Below are 24,109 nucleotides of genomic sequence, written 5' to 3'. Positions count from 1 at the left end.
GCTCTTTGAAGATCTGATGGAAAGCTTGAAGGCTCCTGAGATACCGAAGAAGATCAAACCGGAACAGAATGCGAGGATCAATGGTCTCATTAAAGCCGTGTATTTTAGTGGATCTAATAAATAAACAATAAACAAATCTTTTATTTTTGTTTACTCTGCTGCACACTGAAGACAAACATCAGAGAACGGATTCTCTCGTCTCAACACCAACCAACTCATCTGCGTCCGTTTTCATATCCAGGTTGTCGTCACGGCGATGGTCATCGGTCTCCTTGCCGGGGACTTTCACCCGGAGGCACTTTGTGTGGCGGCCGTTCGTGTGCATAAAACCCAACGTGCGCAAACCGTCAGCTAACACACCTGAGACAGCGGCGAGGCCGCGGCGAGGACGGTCTGCAGAGGGACTTCAAATCGAATTATTACTGGACTGAAAGCAGACGAGCTTCGCCTGCGTCGTTGTTTTTAGCCCTTTACGCTCAAACTGCAGCTTTGAGAGAAGACACAGAATCCAAGAACCCACCACCAGTTTTTAAAGACCCCCACCCCCCCACCTCTGGACACACAGATGAATAAGCTCAAAGTGGGTCTTTTGGTGCCAGCGTCCCTCTATGGGATGGGCTGGCCCCCCTCGACCCCCCCTCCATTTATTAGCAGCAAGAGCTTCAGCCACAAAGATTCTGCCCTGAAGAAATACTTTAGTGAATCCTGCGTCCCCCGTCCCCCCGACCTTTGACCCCTGCAGCTCAGTTGTCGGCACCCAGTTTGGAGAGCCCCTGCCTGAACTCGTGCAGCTCGTCGAGCTTTCCGTCCAGAACGTCCATGAACTTCTTCAGCTCGCTCTTCATGCTGCCTTGTTTCTGTCGGCTGTCGTTGATGTCGACCTGCAGGCCGTCGACTCGTCCCTCCAGCTCCCGGTTCTTCGTCTCTGCAGCCTGCGGACGGACGAAACCGTTTTTAAACAGACACGACTTTCTGAGCAAGAAAAACAGACAAACTGCTCAAACATTCTTTTAAAGTCTCAATTATTAGTTTAATCGTGTGAACGTTTAGAAATCATTCTCACTATTAGATCGTTTTTTTTCCCTCCGTACATATATTGGCACACAACTTGTTACGCAACGTTTGTGTTATTTCAATAACTTGTGTCTCAAAACGTTCGGCTCATTCAGGACATTCCTGCTCAGACTCTCGGTATCTGTGCAATTTTTACTTTTAAAAATTTTTTCCACCATTTTTCTCATTAAAAATGAATAGAGCCCACTTCAAATCTTATAAAACTTTTTTTCTTGCCATTTCAGCATTTTTATGCCACTAATACTTCTGCTAATGCTAATTATTTCCCCCAAAAAAAGTTAATTCTGCGCTGCTTTGTGCTACATTTCTGCTAATTCTACCATTTTCTAAATCTGCCTTAGTTTTTGCTCCGAATACTTTTTGACTTACATCCTGTCCTACCCGGTCGTGCTGCCATTTTAATGCTAATTCTATAAATGTTATTGCGCTAACGCTAATTCTGTTTTGCTCCATTTGCCCTGCTTTATGCTAATGCTTTGCTACTTTTAGCGTTTTTCTTGTGCATTCTGTGTTCTAGCTTTTCACGACTTTTGCTTCTTAGCTTGCGTTGTCTACTGCTGCTTTTTGCTAACTTAGCTACTTCCTCCATTTTCCATGCTTGTTTCAGTTTTTTAACCAATTTTAAATTTTATCTGTAATTTCTTTTAGATTTATTCATTTGTTTATTTACAAATTTACCTTTTCTGTTTTTTTTCCTTTTATTTTTGCTTTTTATGCTTTCAGCTTTTTACCAATTTTCAGCTATTGATGTATTTTCAAGTAAACTTTAGCTCATCTTTAGTAGCTTTTCACAGGAACGACGTCTCTCTGGTTACAACTAAAGACGACACCTGCTCAGGTGCAGCAGGAAGGCGTCACCTGTCAGAGGTTTGAACTACGAGACAAAGGTGAAGCTGTTTTCGTTAAATGTTTTATTTTTGAGTTTGCTGTGGCGGCCATCTTAACATCTGGTCAATCTTCACTGAGTTTCATTAGGATTCCTCCACTGCTTTGTGGGATATTTTGCTAACAGACAAACACAGGTGGAAACAGCGTTTCCCACTTTTCAGGCTGGCGGGTGACGAACAGAAGTTATGGAAGTTGGAAATTATCTTTCAGCGAGTAGCAGGACAGCAGAGGCAGGTCCAGACCAGCAGGCGACAGGAACGTGTTTCTGAAGGCTCTGCCAGCCTGACTGATCCTCAGCTGAGTCCTGAAACCAGACCTGCTCCTGGGGGGTGGGTATGTATGGGGGGGGGGGGGTCTTTAAATAGAGGTGAACCAGACAGAAGTCTGAGAGCTGAGCACGTTGGGTCACGAGGAAAAGCTTCAACGCAGCTGCAGAAATACGATGTTGCTGAAATATCTGGTAAAATCTTACTAAACTGACTAGACACACAATCAGAAGATAAAAACTAAAACTAGCAGCATGCTAGCTGATAGAAAGATAATTAAAATGAACAAATTAGCTAAAAACTAGTAGCTAAAAGTTAAATTAACTAAACAAGCTGGAAACAAAAATAAGTAAAACAGATAAAAAGTTGAACCACCTACAGAAGCTAAAAGATACAAATTAACCAAGTATGAAGATTTTAAAAAGGACAAAGTTTTTCAGGGATTTGAAAAGTTCCTCCATTTCAGTCCATCCATCCATCATCTGGTTCTGGACTCTGTCTCGGGGGCAGCAGCTGGATCAGGGAGGTCCAGCCACCTCTTCCAGCTCTTCTGGAGGACTCCAAGGTGTTCCCAGACCAGCTGAGAGACTAGTCAGGGTGTCCTGGGTCTTGCCCGGGGTCTCCTCCCAGTTGGACATGCACAGAACACCTTTCTAAGGAGGCGTCCAGAGTCCATCCTTACCAGATGGACCACCTCAACTTGATGTGGAGGAGCAGCAGTTCTACTCTGAACTTCTCACCTGATCTCTAAGAAAGAGTCCAGCTCCCCCTGCAGAGAGAACTCATTCAGACCTCCTGGATCCAGGATCTGGTTCTTTCAGTCTCTACTCAGGGTTCAGGACCACAGGTGAGGGTAGGAACGTAGACCGACCCGTAAACAGAGAGCTTCTCCTTACAGCTCAGCTCCCTCTTCACCACAACAGACCGGCACAGAGTCCACAATACTTCAAAAGTTGCATCAATTTGTCTGTAGCTCTCTCGCTCCATTCTTCCCTCACGGAGAACAAACCCAGATACTTGAACTCCTCCAATTGAGACCGAACCTCACCCTGGAGAGGAGAGTCAATCTTCTGTCTCAGGACCAGGGCCTCAGATCTGGAGGTTCTGATCCGTCTAAGCTTGTTTTCAGTTTGGACACCTGACTGAATGAAGATTCATCCAGCTGGCATTTAGAGAAACAGACCCGACAGGAAAGTTCTGTAAAGCTCAGGAATGTCACGCCGGCTCATCAGGACAGCTGAAATAATGAAATCCTGTTCCGAGTCAGGTTTGAATGAGTCAGTCGGCTCGGAGCAAGAAGTGCGGCTGCGTCGGACTCCGGCACAAACGGCTCTTCTGGTTTTACAGAAAGTCCAGAATTACTCACAGAAACATCAGCTCTGAACGACACGAGGTGAATCTAAGTCAGACGTACAAAACAAACCTGACAAACGCAACAGAGTTCAGTATTTATAAAACCTGAGAACTAAAGATTGGATTCAGTTCTTTGGTTTTACATACAGGACATAAATACTGGGATTGATGAAAGCTGAAACTGAGCTGTTATAAACTAGCCAAACACACAGCTAAAAGCTTAATTTAGCAACAGACTAGCTGAAAATCTAAAGTAACAAAAAGCTAAAAGCATTAAAATGATTCAATGTATTTCAGGGGAAATATTTGTAAATAAAGTTAATTATTTTGAAATGAGCCGAACATTTTGATGTGCGAACAGCTAAAAAAGCACAAAGTCTGCAGGAGAAGCCGAGAGTAAAAACCACACAGAAAAAAAATAACTACAGAGATTAAATAATCTGGTTTTGACCGGGTTCTAAGATTATACTAAACCACTGTTTGTGGTCCTGGACTCTAACTGGACCGTTGGTTCTGTTCAGTGTTGCCAGGTGAGATGTAAGATCATCGTACTAGAGACATAAAATGATCTTGTCGTACACCCATCATAACCAGAATAACAAATCTATTGATGCACTATAGTAGTGATGGGTCCGCTTCCAGACTGGTCAAATTATCGTTTATTTGGCCTTTTGGGGGATTATTGATCGTAGATTGTACAGAGGGCAAAATTGTAGTGCAAATATGATAATTATTGTACACCTGGCAACACTGGTTCTGTTGTTTCTGATCCGTTCTGTTGTAGATCAGATGCTGTGTTTGGATCATGGTTTTTTGGACCCAGTTTGGTCCAAGCTTCAGCTGTTGGGACTCCAGAATCCTTTGGTCTCCAGAGGAGTTCCTGGTCCACTCAGTGACTGAAGGAGACCAAACCATCAGCCTCCACCACTGTGCTGACAGCTGGGAGGAGCGGTTTGCTGCAGTGCATTCTGGGTAAAAGTCTGCCTTTTGCTCTGGTTCTGGTCCAGAAGTTTTGTGGTTCCTTCAGATGAAACTTTCCAAACCTAAGTTTGGAAAGTCAAGTTGCCATGTTGTTGCCAAGAGAAGAGGTCATTGACCTTTGACCTACTGACTGATGCCTGTAAAGTCATTGCACAGTCTGACCTTCAGGGTGAATTATCAGCCACCTTCAATGTTTTCCTCCTGTGAATATGTCTGTAGAACGATGGACTCCAGACAGTTAGGAAATTACCTTTGACCCTTCTCTGATCGACCGGCAGCAGCAGCGGCTTCTCTGAGGTTATTGCTGAAGTTTTTCCATCTTGGCATTGGGTCAACACACCCCTGTAAGCTGCAGAGCAGCAATCTTCAAATCAAAAATTTAGAAAGTTTGGTCAAAGGGATTGTCAAAGACCGTTTTGTCCTCATGACTCCTGGACCTTTTCAGTTCAGAGACAGAACCTGGACCTGCAGGAACCTGAAAAGCTCAGTGAGCCTCCATGGAGGAGGGGCAGGAAACCTTCAAAGAGGCAGTAATCCTCTCCATGTTGTGTTTTATTAATAGATACAGTAACAGCAATGTGAGCCCCTGGAACATGTGACGGGGGTGTTGTGTCATGGCGGACGCATGAATAAGAAAGTCTTAAAGTGCTGTTTCGCCTCCAAGCCGGAGCTTTTGTACGGCGGCGGTCGTGTCGAGGCTCCGTGACGTAAACCAGAGCAGCAGAACCGCTGCGTCGGACTCACCTTCAGTTTGGCAGTGATGCTCTCACACTCTCCCACCAGCTGAGGGATGATCTCTGCCTGCTTCCTCAGGTTCTCCAGCTCCTACAAAAAACATTCAAATGAAGGAAAATTAGAATATAAACTTAACGTTAGAAGATTAAAAATGATTAAAAGGATAAAGGATTAATGAGGTGTGTTGGATATTAAACTGTCAGTCACATAAACTAAAGTTTTTGTTGAACTTCTCTTGCAATTAAAAACCAAACCATCAGATTGATCCAGTTTTTAACGTATTTAAGCTGCAGATGGTGTGACGTCGTTAACGAGGTTTGACTCAGTCATCTGTCAGCATGAAATTCGTTCAGAGACTTTTCATTTAATATTTTGATTTTAAATTATTTAATTTCTTTGCCGCTCTAAACCAGAACCATCACCTCTGTAATCACTTTGTGTCGTTTCATGAGTACAGAAGAGCAATACATGGAATATTTTTGGAGTTTTTGTAGAAGTGAGCAGATTTATTTCCCTCTGCGTCGACGCCGCAGACAGTCTTTAATAATTCAGACGTTTGTCTTTAATCCGAGGACGTGACGACGTGGATCTGGGGTCGCCTGCTGCGTCACCGCTCCTCACACAGCTGCTCGGCATTCGGAACAATATGGCCGACGGTGCACCGAGAGCTGGTGATCTTTCAGCATCAGCTCAGGCCTCTGAACGGTGACGGTGAAACCTCGCAGCATCCGGAGAAAGATGCTCTAATAATGTTCTGCCTGTCGGGTCAGAACCCAGCATCTTCCAGACGCAGTTTCCCTCAGGCTGTCTGAAAGGCTCCGCACACAGAGCCGCCTTCAAGGTTTAAAAATAAAACCAGTTTAATGTTCCTGGATGTTTCAGAGAAAATAAAGCAACGCTTGTTCTCAGCTCAGGTTTAACAAACAAATTAAAAAAAAAGACATTTATGTCTTTAACTAAAACTTTTCATCAAATACGATGCCTCCTTTAAGGAATGCACGTCACCCGTCAGGTATGAGCTTTAAAGTTCCTGTAATCTGTTAGAGCTCCGTTTGTGTGTCTGGGTCGACTCGCAGCAACTACCACAACAAATTTGAGTTCAAAATCTGTTAAATCCACAGTTAAAACCGTCTTTGTGTTGGCCAAGTCCAGCTAACTTGATTCAAGATGGCCACCATAGCCAGCTCCAGATCAGTTGTAGACACGTGTCCGGTGATCCATTTGGGAGTTTCATTAAAATCCGTCCAGTAGTTGAGATATTTTGCTTACAGATAAATGGAGACACACAGCAGTTACATGATTGCCCAGTTTTCAACAGGTGATACAGGGGCTGCTGGGGGGGGGGGGGGGGGGCACAATACCTCCATTTTTATTTGTTTATTTAATTTTGTTTTTAAATTAAATGACAAAATAGTCAAAGTAGAAAAACAAGGTTTATAATATTGAATGTTCTTTAATACGTAGATTTCTACCAGTTATTATTATAACTGTGTTCTGGGACCTGGGTGTGTGTGTGTGTGTGTGTGTGTGTGGGGTGGGAGGGGTGAAAGCCACTGGTTTAAAATCACCTTCAGCTTAAAAAAAAATACAACTATGAGAAACAGTGGATAGATGGTTAAAAATAAGGTTTGATTTATTTTAGTCATATTTAATAAAAATCATAAAAATCTCAATATTAAAATCAGCTTATAAACTGATAGGCAGCATGAAGGAATGAATTTATCACAAATTCTTCTTACATGACCAAAATCTATGTTCACTGAGAAAAAAACAAGCTCTCGTTGAAAATAAACACACAAACACGTGTGTGTAAAAAATTGTCAGTTTGTTTCTTTTAACAAGTTTAAACTGATCGTTTCGTTTCTGCAACAGAGACACGACCAGCTCCAAATTAGATTTTTCTTTGAGCTGATTTGAACAATATTTTCTTCTAAAAACCTTTTGGACTTGATGTCAGCGTGCACCAATATTGTCAATACATCTTTATTTTCAAATCAAATTTTCTTTTGAAAATGTTAAAGTCCTTTAAGAAGAAACTTTTTCGCCTCGGACTTCTAATTCTCCTTACATGAAGGTCGGGTTAACGAACGATCTCTGAAAACCAGAGCTTCTTGAGTCTGGCTCTAAAAACCGGGTCTGCAGTCAGGCCAGGACGGCTTCGAGAGGAAGTGTCGAACTGACAGCAAATTAGAGACCGGGTAAAAATAAGCTGAAACAGAACCGGAGCCGTAATCAGAGGTTTACAGTCTACAGAAGCATTAATCACAGCTGCAGAAATGACCGTGTGTGCAGAGTTCTGCTGGCACCGAGCAGCTCTGAGGAACAGAACCAACACATTCGGACTTGGCACAAAGAAATCATCGTTTCTGTGACAACAGAACGTGGAAAGAACTCAGAGCACCTTCTGTAGGTGGAACTTATGGCATAAAACTGATCAAAGAAGAAGAAAACTGGACTTTGGTTTAGAAAACATTTTGAGGTCAGATGTGGTTCTGGTGGTTTTTTAAACTACAGACCATTCTTTATTTTCATTTTTATCTAAAGCCGATTAAAATTTTCAATTTAAAAACACATTTTAACCCCTTGAACAATAATTATCTCTGATGAGTTGCAGTCAGGGTTTAGAGAACATTATAGAACTGATGTACAGTAAATGATCCGTTTGTGTGGTGGTTCTGTTGGACCTTCAGCACCTTCAACCACAAATTTTCTGGATCAGGCAGTACAACATTAGCTTGGTTTAAGTGATATTTCTCTGACAGAATCCAGTTTGTACTCGATTAGTGTGTCTTCTTCACATATTTGACTTAATCATGGTGTTCCCCAGGGTTCCGTTCTCAGTCCAGCCTTTTTTCCCTTTACATAAGTTTCAGTTGTGCTTTACCATCAGGAAATATCACTGTATGCTGATGTAGATTAACATATTCTGTGATATGTTCATAAATTAAACGGATTCATTCATTTTTCTGGACTGAATAATATCGTGCATTGAATTTAATTAAATGTAACGTGAGACGTTAATTATCTTTGACCCATCAAATGAATGTGGTCATTTATTAACAGAATCAAGTTTAACATCAAACATTTACATTAATTTGGCAAATTGAAAAATAACAACATGGCTTAGTTAGCTAGTTTTACAAGGAGGAAACCATACGGCCATGGTTTCCCCATTTCAAACTGTACACCAGACATTTCTAAAAATATCTGGAATGATTTCTAGCAGATAGAAGAGTTTAAAGATGGAAAGATGAAGTTTAGAGGGAGGGAGATGGTGTGTGAGGTAAAGTGTTGAACAGAACGGCACCCTCCATTCGAACCCAGCTTTCCTCGGTACGCTCGGTAGTAAACTCGACTCATTACCTCTCTGACGATGAATCAGCGGATACGGAGTTCCAGTTAACGCTACCGGTCCAGCGTCTCCGTAGGATGGCAGAGAACCGTCCGGAGTGGTGGCGGGACTTCATCAACAACAGTTCACCTCACGAGTGGACTCACATGAGTGGAGTCCTTCAGAAGTTCCACTCAGATGTGGAAGATTGCATAATTCCCACAAGACTCGGAAGAGCTCCGGATCATGTCTGCACTCCTGTTCTCTCCAGCACTTCTCAGTTCGGCTTGCTCTCCGAACTGAACTCGACCGCAACTCGACCGCAACTCGACTGGAGCTGCTCTCTGCAAACGACTGAAGCTGGTTTGAACTAGGAAGTACCGACATTTAAAGAGTTCTATTTCCGGTTCATTTGGGAGGTTCCTGATTGGTCAAATCGACCAGACAGGGGTGTGTTTTTGTGACGTAAGAGGTCACTAGAAGTCAGAAAAACAGAAAATGTTTTGGAGCAGATTGAAAATGTTTTAGAGACAGACAAGAGAAATGTTTGGACGAGTTGGGTGAAAACAGGTGCCAGCTTCTCTATATTACGTCTGAGAGGATTTAAAAACATGACAGTTCGTTCCAACAACTTGTTTTCGACCTTTGACCAACTTCACAATTTGCTCATTTCAGGCAGAAGATCAGAAAATGCATGAATTACTCCGTAACACATTCCAATTTGATTTCCACTTTGAATGAGGATTAAAATCACTAATACTGTTTCACAGTTGATTAAAAATGATTTGTTCACTTCAACATTTAAAAATGGTTTGAACTAAACACACTTTGATTATCAAACATTTGTAAAATAGTAATGATAATAAAAAAAGAGAGTGTTCTTTCAATTGATCAGTGCAGGACACTTAGAAAGTCTCTGGATAAACTTAATCTTGTGTTTCTGGACTCAAATCAATGAAATACAGTTCTTGTCCCAGGAAGCTCAGATTTGACCTGAGGCTTAGTTCACTACACTGACGACACTCTGTTTATCAGTACGACCAGATGAATAAGCTTCTCTAGTTGAGGGCTCGTCTTGGAAACACAAAGAACTGGAAGTTTTGTACTTTTGTTGTTGTTAAGTTCAGATAAAACTAAATTCATGATCTTTGCCTCTAAAACGAAGAGGTGACAGTCCAGTTGTATAAAAACTTGCAACAGAATTAATATAGCCTGCGAATCTTCAAATTGCTTTACGATGGCCTTTTCTTCAACTTTCATATTTAAACAAGTCTCAAACTACTTTTTTCATCTTTGTAGCATCGTTAAAATTTAGAATAAACTCGTTTAAAGCGATGCTGAAAAACTGACACGCACCTTCATCATGATCAATTCCAGAAACTGGACATAAGATGGACAATAAATCATGATTACAACAAAGCAGACTAAAAAACGTTGCAAAAAATATATATAAAAAAGGTAAATCTTTGCACATATGTTGTCCAAATGAAACACATTGACAAGTTTTTGGTTTTCATTTGTAAAGAAACAAAAAATAGCGTCTCTGCAGCAGAAATAAGTCTCAAACTTCTCTGAAGAACGAGGTGTTTGAATAAGTTTGTCATTGAAAAGGTGGAATCTTAATTTTTATAAAATACCAGCTATAACTGAATAACAGATTCTAGCTTTAACATCCGTTTAGCTAATTGTAGCTAAATAGCATGTTTCTTTTTACTTTCAGCTTCTGTTCTGCTAATTTTCAAATCAATTTTTTGACGCAACACATTTAGGAACAACTGCCATTTTAACTGCATCATCTGGTTCTGATTTTACTTTAAGTTTTTCTTCAGCCTCCTTTCTGCTCGTTTTAACTTTAACATTTGAATTTCAGTGTCAGACGAGTCCACCAGCACCCAGCGGTCACACAGTTTCGAATAAAAATCAGAATGTAGTGAGTTTTCTGTTTCTACTTAAGACAGGAAGTGATGTTAATGACAGGAAGTGCCGTTTGTAATTTCACAGATTCAGGGACTTGTTTTAAATTTTGTCAACATTTGAGCATTACTGAATGACGTCGGTAAGAAAATCTGTGAAGATGGATTCACTGTAGTGAGGAAACGTTCCTTTTTGTTCTGACCTTTGACCCCTTGACGAGCTCTGAAGCCTCATTTGAAGGGCAGAGCCAGTTTTAAGACAAACATGCTGCAGACTCACCTGCTCCTTCTCCTGCACCTCAGCCTCCAGCTCCTTCACTCGGACGGCCAGCTGGGCGTTCTTCTGTTTCTCCTTGTTGGCGTCGTTACACTGAGCCTCAAGTTCTGCAATCTGAACAAAAACAAAGATTACACCGTTTGTCAATCTCTAAACGGTATTTGCTTTAAAGCATGACAGATTCCTAGAGTACCTGTCACTTCCTGATGAGTGGATATTTCACAGGTTATAAATATTTTAATTTATTAAAAGCGGCAGCGTTGATGCAACACCAGCCCAGCTGCAGAAACAGCCCACGTTGATTATGAAACTAAAATCTGTCTATTTTTAGTCACTCAGCCTGAGCGCAGGAGCTGATTGTGACGTTCTGACTCGTCACAGAGAGCTCAGACATAAACTGATCAAATCTGATGAATCTTTCAACCTGATCAATTGATTTTATTAGTCATATGAAAAATCAAGTCCTCTCAGTTCTGGGGTGTCAGGTCATAATAAAATCTTTACTGGGCTCTGAAATGATCCAGATCTAACATGAAGTAAATAAAAACAACCAGTTCCACTGAGTCTTTATTTATTAAACTGAAACTGGTTCCAGCTCCTGACCAAACAAAACCTCCTTCAGAACTTTGAAGCCTTTGATCTACAGAGGAGTTCCTGGTCCACTCAGAGGCTGACAGGAGCCCAAACCATCAGCCCTCCACCACCATGCTGACATATGGGAGGAGCTGTGTGCTGCAGTGCATTCTGGGTAAACATCTGTCCTCTGGTCTGGTTCTGGTCCAGATGTCTTGTGCTTCCTTCAGATGAAACTTTCCAAACCTGCAGAGCTGCCATGTTCTTTTTAGAGAGAAGAGGCCATGACCTTTGACCTTGACTGAGACCTGTAGAGTCTCTGCATGGTCTGACCTTCAGGGTGAATCATCTCTCTCTGTAGAACGATGGACTCTAAATGACCTTTGACCCTTCCCAGGTTGATGGACAGCAACAACTACTTCTGAGGTCATTGCTGATGTCTTTCCATCTTGGTGTCGTGTTAACGCACTCCTGGATGCTCCAGATCTGAGGTGGTCCCCCTGATGAGGTTCATTTCATCAGCAGCACCTGAACCTCTGAGATCCTGTGGGAGCAGCAGGTTTGGAACCAGTTTTTGTTGAATGAATAACGACTCGGTGGAACCTGTTCAGTGTTTTTCTTCACAAAACGTTTGAATCGTTTTAGAACCAAGTCCTGATCCATAAAACCCTAGAAGGGTGGACTTTTGATTGTGGGTCAATCAAACTTGTTGTCAGAATCTAATAATTCTTGCGGTTCTTTCAGGGATGACGCCGCCGTCACGACTGATGCGTCTGAGTTGACTCCGCCTCCTGCAGGTGACTCTTGCTGCCTCACCTTCAGCCTGAGCGCGTCGCTCTCTTCCTTGCAGGCGTTCAGCTGCTTCTTCCAGCTCTCCACATTAGCTGAAGACTCCTGCAGCGCGTCCACCAGCCTGGCGTTGTTTTCTCTTAACGTCTGAAGCTCCGTTTCCCACTTCTTGGCGTTGGTGTTGCTGCCAGACAGAAACAGACCCGGAGACATAATGAGTGTTAATCATGGAGGTGATATTTAGCCTGCTAAGTGTTCAAACCGCTGACACGGCTCAGAACGCTGCAGGGATCTTACTGGACTCGTTTAGTCTTCAGATGGTCAGAAAAGCAGAAATCGGAACATTTTAAATGTCAAATACGTCTCTTTATGTTTAAATTCAGATTATTATCCTGTTTCAGGCTCAATAAGGAGGTCATGATTTGAATTTGTCCTGCAAGGCTGTTTGCTTCCGTTTCCATGGGTGGGTCCAAATGTTCTACAATCCAACAAATGTGGCCCAGCTGGCGCCGCAGCATTCTGCAGTCCTGATCAGACGCACTGCGAGACACGTCCACAAAGACGACCTGAAGACACGAGAAGGGCCGAGGAACAGACCTGACCGGAGCTTTCAGCAGAAACAGGAAACAGATGTTTATATTCGGAGTTTCATTAAAATGCATGGTTGCTGAGATATTTTGCTAACAGACAAACTAATGAGCACTCAGTTGCATGATTGCCTTTTTCACGTCAGCAGGTGATGAGGGTCGAAGGAAGACGACAGTTCTACCGTCGTAATTTCCACTTGAATTTATTACACAATGTGCGTAAAAATAAAACGTGAAGATAAATGTGCGTTGACCAAAGGGGGTTTTTGTGTCCCAGACAAATTAAATTAAATCTGTTAAACAACTTTTTAAAAGAAGCCCAGTCTAAAAAATAATGAACAAACAAAAAGGAAATTAAAACCTTGTCCTGCAGCAGCGGCTCGTTCAGCTCCGACGTTTCAGAGGAAACGCTGCTGATCAAACACTGGACTCCGCCACCTTCAGCTGGATCCACAGCTGGCGTTTCATCCAATTACTGATCTCCACACCGAGCAGATGGATTACAGAAACCAGAGATCCTGACGGGGGTAAAACCTCACGCACTCCTCACAGGAGATCAGGAGGAAATATGATCTCAGAACCGACAATTTGAAAACGAACAACATTTGAGCACCGACTGCTGTCGAGACTAAATTCATCTGAACCGTTGTGGTGAAGATGGAGCTGAGCTGCAAGGAGAAGCTCTCTCGTCTTCATTCCTACCCTCACCTATGGTCCTGAACTCTGGGTAGAAACTGAAAGAACCAGATCCTGGATCCAGGAGGTCTGAATGAGTTCTCTTTGCAGGATAGCCGGACTCTCCCTTAGAGATCGAGAGAGAAGTTCAGTTCTCCAGAAGAGACTCGGGAGTAGAACCGCTGCTCCTACACATCCAGAGGAGACAACTGAGGAGGTTCATCTGCTAAGGATGGGCCCTGGACGCCTTCATAGGGAGGTGTTTTGGACACGTCCAACAGGGAGAAGATCCAGGACACTCTGGAGAATGCCTCACAGCTGTTCTGGAAACGACTTGGAGGCCTCCCAGAAGAACTGGAAGGGGTCTGGAAATCCTTGATCAAACTGCTGCCCCAAGACCAGAGCTTAATTTGTAAACCACTCGATGCTGGAATGCAAATAGTGGGCGGGCTGGCGAGTGGCACGAGGGAGGAGGGGTCAGTGGTTCATTTGAGCCGGATTGATTATTTATTAAAAATACAATGAGAGGAGACGTTGCCTTTAGCCCGGTGGACCCAGTCTGTGGATGTTGCAGCCGCAGCTCGTGCAGCGCAGTCACACGCTCCTTCGAGGAGCAGGAGAGGAGCTGGGGGGTGAGGACGGAGGGACAGATGGTCTTACGCACAGAGATTCTGCGCAGAGTCCTTCTCTCCTTCTCCTCTCCAAATATTGTCCCTCCTCAGCGGGGCCACGCACTGAAACCCCCCCCACCCTCCTCTCAGACCCCCGAAACAGAAACAATCATTTATTCAACAGAATAAATAAATGCCCTGTGGACAGTGCACGTTATGCACAGAAACGTCTCCAGACAGCTGTAGCGCACGCACAACATCAGCAGGTGTCTGAACTCCTGCTACATTTCAGACATGATAAATAAATAAAAACTTACTGTAAAAAATAAAATTAAAAATACAAAGAGATAAATGTTTGATGCGTTATTCACATTATACGTCATGTGTCAAAACAACGGCGCTAATTTGTCAAAATAACAAAGAGCGATCAAAACGTCAAAAATACAGTCCATTTACTTTAATAAAGGATGGATGGATGGATGGATGGATGGATGGATGGATGGATGGTCCTTAGTTGGACAAGAGAGAATTGAAGCCCTCAGGTGCTTCAAACGGTGCCACGAGACTGGAGCAGGAGCGGAGAAGAGTTCAGCTCAGATCCGGGGGGGAGCAGGGGGGTTAGGACACCTGACACGATGCCCTCCAATTCACACACAATCTGCTGTTCCTCTCCAAAATAGTAATTTTATTAAGTGTTTACAAATGTAAGTAAATGTTGATGTATAACAACCCGTTAAAATACACCAAAATGCAGGAAATGACATCTCTGTTATTCACAATTTTCTGCCATTTTGATCGCTGTTATTTTGACAAATTAGTGCCGTTGTTTGGATACGTGACGTAGTGTGAATAATACACAAACATTTCTCTTGTTGTAATTTTAATAAATAATCAAAATCTTATTAATAAGCTGTTTGAACTGTCAAACGGATTTGCAATTTATTTGTGCTGTTTAACTATATTTTTGAGTTTTTTTAAAATAAAAATGCACGACGGCTTTGGACTTTTAGGGGCGGAGATTTGAATTACCGGATCCGAGCAAACAGTTTCCGGAACGCACCCTGTCAAAATAAAAGAGTTCCCAGATCTTGTTCTGCCAGGACCAAGCTCAGATTAAACCGTGCCCAAGACCTGAGTTCAGAACCAGATGAAGGATGGACGGACTCTTACCTCAGCTCTACGGCGGACTTCAGACGTTCATTCTCACTCTTCAGCTGAGTAGCTTCTGGACTGACGTAGGAGATCTTTTCATCATCTGTCCCGTTGAAGCTGGACGCCTGGTCGGCCGAAGGCGTCTCTCGACCCGACTCCTGTAAAAGACCCAGAGACAAACTTCACCTCCAGCTCCTGAACGTCTTAAACCCGTAGACAACGACAGGTTCCTAGTTTCACCCAGCAGGTCTGGGTATCAGGACTGAGTTTGGTTTCTGGTCTGAGAAAATTCAACATTTCTTTCTGTGGAGACCTGTTTCTGTGACTTCCTGCTCCCCCTCAAGATGACCTTTGACCTTTGAATACTCAAATTAAAGAGTGACATTTTCAGAGTTAAAAGTAAAAACATCTGTCTCGTTACATCTGGGTATAAAACAGCTCAACGGTTCTTCTATGAAGTCCTGCAAGTTTTCTTCCTGTAGTGGCAGGAAGTGACCTTATAAGGAAGAAGCCTTCAACCAGAAGTCAGGTGTTTTTTTTACCTGAGAGTTATTACTCAACGTCTCCCCCTTCTCTTGAGATTTGTCCCTCGCCAGCTTGGCTGCATCTTTTACTTCCTCGAACTTCTCAGAAAACTGAAAAACAAAAACGTGGCAATATTTTAACTGACAATAAAAAAAAATAAAAAAAAACACTGATCATCAGTAAAAGTGTTGGGAAATTATTTTTTTCCATCTAGAATCCTGATCAGCACCACGGTTGTGCACCAACACGTCTGTGGCTCAGGAGAACTGAATAAATCAACAGATTTTAAATCGGATCTTGTGACTCCAAACGTGTTCGGTCTCACCTTTGACAGCTGCTGCTCTGAAGCGAAGCCCAGTCCGAACACGGTGTTGGCCCGGCTGTCGGCCCACTGACCGAACTTCTGGGACGTCTTGGTGAACGTCATGTTGGGCGTGATTGTGCTGTTGATGATAACCTGTCAGGAGAAAAGCAACAGATTACGCCGGATCACACAAAGTCAGCTGGACCTTCTGATTTCAGGGCCAGTTGATTCTAGTCAGCGAGCCCGATCCACCATCGGCTTTTCACTCCAATGGACCGTTTGGGATGAAAGAAGAAACATTTGATTTAAGCTCTAAACCATCAGAAGCCCTCCTCCTGAAGTGGACTTTCTACCTGTTTTTTTTTTATATATATAAATCTGATCATCAAGATGATTTTGGCGTCCCTGAAGGGTCCAAATCTTGTTCATCAACTCGGGTTTAAAACAGAAAAAAACAAAAACACCAGAAAGTGCCAACTTCCTGTCCCTCCACCTGCCTGCTGACCCACTAACATTTCAGTTTGATTCTGGTCTATATTTGTCTCAGAAGCTGTTCTCTGTTTGGTGACCAGGTGTCCTGCTTCATCTGGGACTGCTCAGGCCCTCGTCCCACAAAACGAGACGTCGTCCCACATTTTCAGGTTGGAGGTGTTTCTGAACACCGACCCGTCTCAGTCCGAGGACAGAACCTAAAGGCAGCACGTGTTAATTTCTCCCAACAATTAAAGCAAGCGGAGCAGACGGTATAATCTCAGAGCAGCTCTGGTTTCGTAGCAACATGGCTGTGAACACAAACTGCTGACAGACTCGTGTCCTTCCCTACGCCTCCACCAACGCCCTCCACCTTCTGAGAGGCTGAGGTGTTGAAAACACTTTCACTGGTAAGAACCGGACCTGAAGCAGACTGAGCTAACAGGACGAGGAAGAATATTACAAAACCCCGTTATCGGCCGCGAGAGACACAATCTGACACCTTTTTATTGTCAGGAACATCAAACTGCAGTGATTCTTTAAGACGGCTTTAATTTTTAACAATCCGCCACCGGATCAGGTTCTGGATGCTCCTTCAGAGGATTCAGCAAAGCTCACGTGACCCGGTTCACCCCGAAGGGGAACCTGGACGACTCGCAGTAGCAGATCAGAGAGAAAAGTTCAGATGAGATCAAACTTTGATGGATGTCGTTGGCTGCGAGTCGAACAAAAAAACAAATTCATTCATTCATTCAACCTTTATTTAGACAGGTGAATCCCATAGAGCCTCGGGGAGAAGGCCCTTTTGCCAAGTTCAGTCCTCACTGAGGGAACACTGCATGTAATAATGTCCTGGGAGCGCACGCTGTAGCTGCACTCACGCAGTGACATGTAGGAAGAGATGTATGAAGGCAGCAGACCAAGACGTGATTTAAAGATGAAAATGTACCAGTGAGAGAGTCTATGTGAAGTTAATGATGACCAGTTAACCAGTGAATACAAGGTGCAGAGAGTCAGAGAGAGTCAGAGATTCTTTATTGTCATTCGCGTCACGTGTGGCACATATGGTGGAGCGAAACTATGTACACAGGGTCCCAGTTGCGTCCAACAATACTAAACCAGTGCAGTGTTGTGTACGATAGTTACAGCCAGTTATGAATCTTAGCGCACCATGATAGACACATCCAACATCTGCAGGGTGCTTGTAGGAGCGTTCATATAGATAATAATGTCACCGTAGTCAATGGAGAGAAGGAAAGTCAGTTACAAGGCGTTTCCTAGCATTCAGAGTTAGACAGGATCTATTTCTGAAAAACACTGTTTAACTTTTAATTTCCTTACTAGGTTTTCCATGTGAAGCTTAAAAGAGAGATGCGAGTCAACCAAGATACCCAAATATTTATAGGAATTGACAAACTCAATAGAGACACCATTTGAGGATAAAATCAGAGGAAGAACTGCTGGGACTAATGTCCTGTTTGAAAAAAAGCATCCCTTTGGTTTTATTGGCATTTAGGACAAGTCTGAGACGGAACAAGTCTGACTGGATGATGTCAAAGGCAGACTGCGAAAACTGGAGAGCCTTAGCAACTGTTTTCGCTCAACAATAAACAACTGTGTCATCAGCATAGAAGTGTAAAGATGCGTCAAGGATGCTCTGACCTACATTACCTATGTAGATTGTAAAGAGGGTGAGTCCTAAGACTGAGCCTTGTGGTACACCATTGTTGATTGTTAAATAACTGGAGGAAGTACCATTATGTTGAATACATTTCCTCCGATGTGAAAGATGGAGAACCAACCACTGGTATGATCTGAAAAACCAATTTCTGAGAGTTTATGACAAGATGCCATAGTCCAGTGCCAAAAGCTTTAGACAGGTCTAAAAAAGTGTGGCACAATAATCCTTAGCATCCAGTGCTTCAACAATGTCATTAAAAACATTCAGTGAAGCAGTTGTTGTGCTGTGTTGTTTCCTGAAAATAGAATAATTTGGTAAACAACTTCTATGAGGCTTAGCGGACGTAAATAAAAACACTAAGCGCAGAGTTTACAAACCAAAAACAGTAAACAGTGACTATAAACACGTTGGGAGGCAAACATCTGCATTATCCTTCCCTGAAGAAAAGCAAATGGTGGGCACTAATGGTCTTGCCCGTGTCAGACCTACGAAAAGACAAACTGGCTGCTCCGCTGCACGTTTCACAGACACCGAGATGAACTCTGGGTGGTAGTAGCTGAGAGTCGTCCTCAGCGCTGACAAGACACCGCTCTGCAGGAATGAAACCGGGAGGGTGAGGCAGAGGCGGTTTGGGGGGGTCGAGTGACGCCAGCAGCTGATGGCAGCAGATCAGGTGACCCGCGAGGCGCCGAGCTCAGCTGAGTGTCAAGCAGAACTTCAGCCTCGACCCAAAGAGTTGTTGTTGGGAGTTTTTTTAATAAATAAAATAAAAATCACTTTTTAAATTTAAAAAAATATTTAAATCTCTACTTTTCAACTTGACTTTGACCTGCTTATCAAAGTGTTTGGACTCCAGCGGTCCAACAAATGAACTGCTCAAACAGACGGGCTGAAGATGTTTGGAGCGGCGTGATGAAAACCTCCAAACGAGGGAGACGGGAACTCAGGCTGCTTGTTTTATGGTGAAACCACATTCTGCTGACAAGACAAGGAGTCAGCCGATCAGCCACTCTCTCACCTGGTTCCTCTGATGCAGAGATGTGGGTTCTAGCAGAACTCCAGCTTGAAACAAATGCAGCTTTACATCCAGCTGCTGATGTTTCTGCAGCTGCTGATGTTTCTGCAGCTGCTGATGTTTCTGCAGCTGCTGATGAGCAGCGTTTTTACATTTGGTTTATGACCACTTTGCAGCTTCAGGTGAACTCTGACCTGGTTCAGAGTGTTTGCACCTTAGTCCCAACAGGTAATTGTTTTGGACAAAGTCTCACCTGAGCCAGACCAACACCTGATCCAGCAGGTCCACCTGTGGTTGCTGAAGATCCCAGTTGTGTTAAAACGGCTCCTGAACTCAAATAATCAAAAGGAACTTCACATTTTTACTCCCTCAGTCAAATAATTTCTCTATTTCTGGAATCGATTCTCACTTCAGAGGAGATAAAATTTGTGAGTTACCTAATTATTTAGTTTGAAACAGGAACTTGGATTATATCTTTTGTATTTGTATTTAAAGTACTAGAACTGAACATTCCGAGTTTTTTTAATAAATGTGGTGAAAATGTGACTTTAAAGTTTCACAGCAAATTTTTATTGCTGTGAGGAGCTGAATGTGGAGCTTGATAACCGTCAACATTCCCAGAAATACACCCCCACCCCCCACCCCCGAGATGACAGAAACCTAGAAACCTAAACAGTCCATCACCACGAACACCTCAAATCAATGGTCCAGCATGGCGGTGGAGGGCAGATGGTTTGGGCTTGATTTGCAGCTACAGAACCTGGGTCCTCTTTAAACGTCTGCGAACAAACTGAAAGAAGAGTGGATCAAAATTCCTCCTAACCACCAACCTTTACTGAAAACCTCCTGCACTCGTTAGATTAGAGTCATTTTAGAATCTGATAAAGACCAGGTCGAGTTCATTATATCCTGAAACCCCAGAGCAGAGTGGGACATTTAACCTTCAAAAGGCAGTTATTTTATAATCCCTGCTCTGTATTTTACCTCAGGACGCCAGAGACTGTGCGAACATTCATCTTCATCAAAGTTCATGCTCAATATTCAGGTAAAAAAATCCAACAAAGTTAAATCAGGTCCTCTGGACGGTTTCTTTTTTTGTTGAAATGTTTCGTTCTTCACCCAAAGGACTTCATCAGTCCAAGAAGTCACAACAAACTTAGTCCCACAAGCAGCACAATCACATAGTGGACCAACCAGTTTGATGGTGATAAGAGGTCCAGAGGACTTTACTTAACTTTGTTGGATTCACCTTCATCGTTATTGAAATCCTGCTTTCAGAGCGCCCATTAGCACCTGAAAGCTGCCCGCCGATGATCCCGTCTTCACTTCAGTCCAGACTGAACGTTAACTGGACAACCGGGACCTTTCAGCCACGTCTGAAGCACCAGGGCAGAGAGGAACTTGGCGTTGTGTTTACAGGAGCAGAACCAAGGCCGTTAAAATATCAAATTATGACCAAACTCTTTCTAGTAAAAGCAGGCCAGTTAACGGCGCTGTATAAAATACTCCCCTGTGTTCGCCCGTCAGTCTGGAGGTCTGAGTCAGGATGAGCAACGATAAAACTGCTGAAGTGTTTTTCTGCTTCACTTTGCATCGGCCTGATCATCACGAACAAATAAATCTGAGCTGATGTTCCGTCACAGCTCCTGTGTTCTGCTCCGCAGATTATTATTCCAGACAGCCCCCCCCCTCCCCCCGCAGCTCAAATACAAACTATATTTAACATTTCAGGAGTCAGCATTCCTCTGCCTTCGGCTGCTTCACTTGCAGAGATATCCCCCTGACTTATCAACCAGAAGAGCTAAATCCAGACAACAGCTCAAAGACCCTCCTCCTCAGAGCTGAAGGAACCCTCCACACGTTCTGCTGTCTGAAGGAGACACAGAATGGAAAAACTCCTGCCAGGACGTGGATAAGGGAAATAAAAATGTGACTTTTTGTTACTGGATTTCATCCGATTTCTCTCTAATCGACTGTCAATAAATGCTGCACTTCATAAGTTTACACGTCGGCTGTTTGAAGCTAAAGAAGCATTATTTGAAGCTTCTCTCCAGAGGGAGGTATTTACTGAAAACCTGAACTTAAACATTTAAATATTGAATATTGGTTGGCACCATGAAAGGATCACATGTGTTTGCCACAGCTAATTAACTTTAGCAAACAAAAATGGCTACAACTAAGCCAGTCTTGTTGTTGAAGTTTGTTGTGGTAGTAGTCGAGAGTAATCCTCATCACATACTCTGAGCTCTACATAACATGTGGAAAACACTATATCCAAGATTTGAACAAAAGTCCTAAACATAATTTACAGTTAGCGGTTCGACTTTCGCCGCGGCTCCCTTTCGCAGTTTTTCAAAGTACGATTGGACATGACACACAACTGGCTGATTGATGGATGAGCCGCAGGAGCAGCATGGATTGTTAATTTAAAATAAATTATTTTAAATTATTTACCACCTGCTAAATCATTAGGTGCAAGGAGACGCTCCCTCCTGCAGCGTGTCATGATCTCCGCTCTCTGCCACACACACACATTTCTCCTCTTGCTGCAGCAGCTTCGTGAAAGGTTAACCCTTTGCTGCCCAGCTGCACCGATCGAAGTTGGGTTGTGGTTACCTTTGTTTCTATAATTTACGGTAACTCAGTATATGTGGTGTAGGGGGGAGTGGTGGCGCAGAGGTTGGAGAAGGTGGGCATGTGATCGGAAGATCGCCGGTTCAAGCCCTGGTACAGACAACATCAAAAATGTGGGTGGGGTAGGTGAAGCACTCACACCTGCCCCCACCCTCATTCGTCCCACCCTGAGCCCTTGAGCAAGGCCCTTAACCCCCACCATCTGCTCCTCCGGGTGTCCTAGATAGCAGCTCTCTGCTCCACACAGAGCGCTGTGGTAGCTCGGTGGTCTGTGGTTGCGTCAGGAAGGACATCCGGCGTAAAAAAAACACAAAAAAAAACTGTCAAGTCTTCGTGCGACTTAGTTCGCTGTGGCGACCCCTGAAGAAGGGAGCAGCCGAAAGAAGAGGGGGGGGGGGGGGTGTATGTGGTGTAGCTTTTCTAGTATTTCCAGTTATTCCCAGGTCTGGCCTGCGTTTTCTCTCCAGCCAGCCCACAGAGGTTCAGGCCTGAAAAGACAACGCGAGTGAAGAAATCCAGCATGGTCGTCACCAAAACAGAATTTAAAAATACATTCTGGACTTTTCCTTGAGATAGATTTCTTAAGGCAGACCTTGGGCGGCTGTGGCTGAGCGGTTAGAGCAGTCGTCCTCCAATACGAGAGTTGGGGGTTCGAATCCACCAGCAGTCATACGTCGAAGTGTCCCTGGGCAAGACACTGAACCCCTCATAGCCTCCAATGTGTGTCCCATCGGTGTATGAATGTGATAAAGCTCTGATTAGTCTCTTTAGAATGATTTGTTCAATTAGCTTTGTAGAGATCTAGTAGAGCGCTGTATGAATGGGTAAATGAGGACACAGACTGTAGTGTAAAGCGCTTTGAGTATCTTGAAATAAGATAGAAAGGCGATATACAAGTACAGTCCATTTGCTGAATTAAATTTGAAGACCACTGGTGTGGACGTTTTTGGTAAACTGTGAACAGGAAGTGCTCGCTGTGGTTTCCTCCGCTTAGATCAGCCGTTACATTGTGTCTCTGCAGTAAAGCTGCCTGCTCTGTAATCCTAATCCACTCCGACTCAAGTCTCTCAGCAGGTAAACTGTCGGATTTAAGCTCGCAGAACAACATTACTGCTCCACGGTGTCAGCAGAGTGATGCTGCAGTCATCGCTCTCCTCCAGTGTTTGCACAGAGACAATCGCCATGGAAACGCATAACCTACTCCTCCACTTGTCTGAGGAGACACAGTGTTGGAGGAGATGGAGCAAAACTGGTTTAAGGTTTCTGGTCCGGTACACGCTCCTGACCAAATGTGTTTCTTTGTTAAGCCATTTAACCCTAAATATTTGGGTGTAAACGTAAATAAGGGGGTGTGTCTTCAGGGTGTAGGAGGCTGTTTTCAGTCAGCGCTCAAGAGGAGCTTCAGTAAAAGATTCTTAAAGAAGCCAAAGAAGTAAAGAAGAGGTGAGAAAATGTGAAGGGGTCAGATATTTAGCTGCTGTTCATCAGCAGGAACAGAAAACAACAAGCTCCACTAGCTCTTCTGCTCTGGATGCTAAACCTCTGTATCCAGAGGTCGGATGGGATGTCTTCCAAACAATGTAAAAACAAACAAACAAACAAACACACACACCTGACTAAAATCAGAGACTGCCATCAGAGGAAACCTTCTCAACAGAAATCAAAAACTGCTTCCAGCACACATAGAAGACCAGGCTTCAGACCCTGTTAGCAAAATATCACATTTAAAATTGGTAAATTTTAATTTACCAATCTGGTAACCAAATTGGTAAATTTTAAATGCAGATGGAGACATTTACAAAACTTTAACGCTTAGGCCATATTTAGTCCAAGTTTAGTAAACATTTATGTCTATTTTGCTACTTGTAGCTTCCAGCTAACCTTTTGGTTTTTATTATTTTAGCTAGTTTTTTTTGCGTCTTCCAGATTTAACCAAGGTTATTACTTTAAGCTAATGTTTTGCTATGTTTATCTAGTTGGGCTTATGATATTTTTAGCTTTAGCTGACATTTTAAATTGTCAGCTACCTTTAAATTTTAGCTAGTTGTTGGCTACCTTTAGATTCTAGCTAGTCTTTTGCCAATTTTAAAATTTAGCTAGCCTTGCTACCTTTTGCAAGCCTTTTGCTACATTTAGTATTTAACGATCACTTTGTTACTTTTAGCTGACCTTTAGTTACTTTTACATTTTAAATAGCATTTAGAAACTTTCAGATCATCTTTTTTCTTTTTAGCTAGCCTTTTGCTACTTTCAGCTTACCAATTTCACCTTTTA

General features: G+C 43.1%; 1 protein-coding gene across 1 annotated transcript in view; it reads right to left on the bottom strand.

The window, feature by feature from the left end:
* Positions 1–661: 661 nt before the first annotated feature.
* The window catches only part of homer2 (homer scaffold protein 2), a 39,721-nt gene continuing 16,273 nt past the window's right edge, over positions 662–24,109 (bottom strand). Inside the window, exons 3-9 of the mRNA XM_037690324.1 lie at positions 16,056–16,187; positions 15,748–15,840; positions 15,224–15,363; positions 12,208–12,364; positions 10,822–10,932; positions 5,307–5,387; positions 662–932 (exon numbers count right to left, since the gene is read on the bottom strand). Coding sequence (XP_037546252.1) covers positions 744–932; positions 5,307–5,387; positions 10,822–10,932; positions 12,208–12,364; positions 15,224–15,363; positions 15,748–15,840; positions 16,056–16,187 — 903 coding nt within the window. The 3' untranslated portion in view covers positions 662–743. The remainder of the gene's footprint in view (positions 933–5,306; positions 5,388–10,821; positions 10,933–12,207; positions 12,365–15,223; positions 15,364–15,747; positions 15,841–16,055; positions 16,188–24,109) is intronic.

The sequence above is a fragment of the Nematolebias whitei genome, chromosome 2 (genome assembly GCF_014905685.2).
Source record: "Nematolebias whitei isolate Nwh7 chromosome 2, NemWhi1, whole genome shotgun sequence".
NCBI classification, from domain to species: Eukaryota; Metazoa; Chordata; class Actinopteri; order Cyprinodontiformes; family Rivulidae; genus Nematolebias; species Nematolebias whitei.
This window is presented reverse-complemented; position numbering and strand designations above follow the sequence as displayed.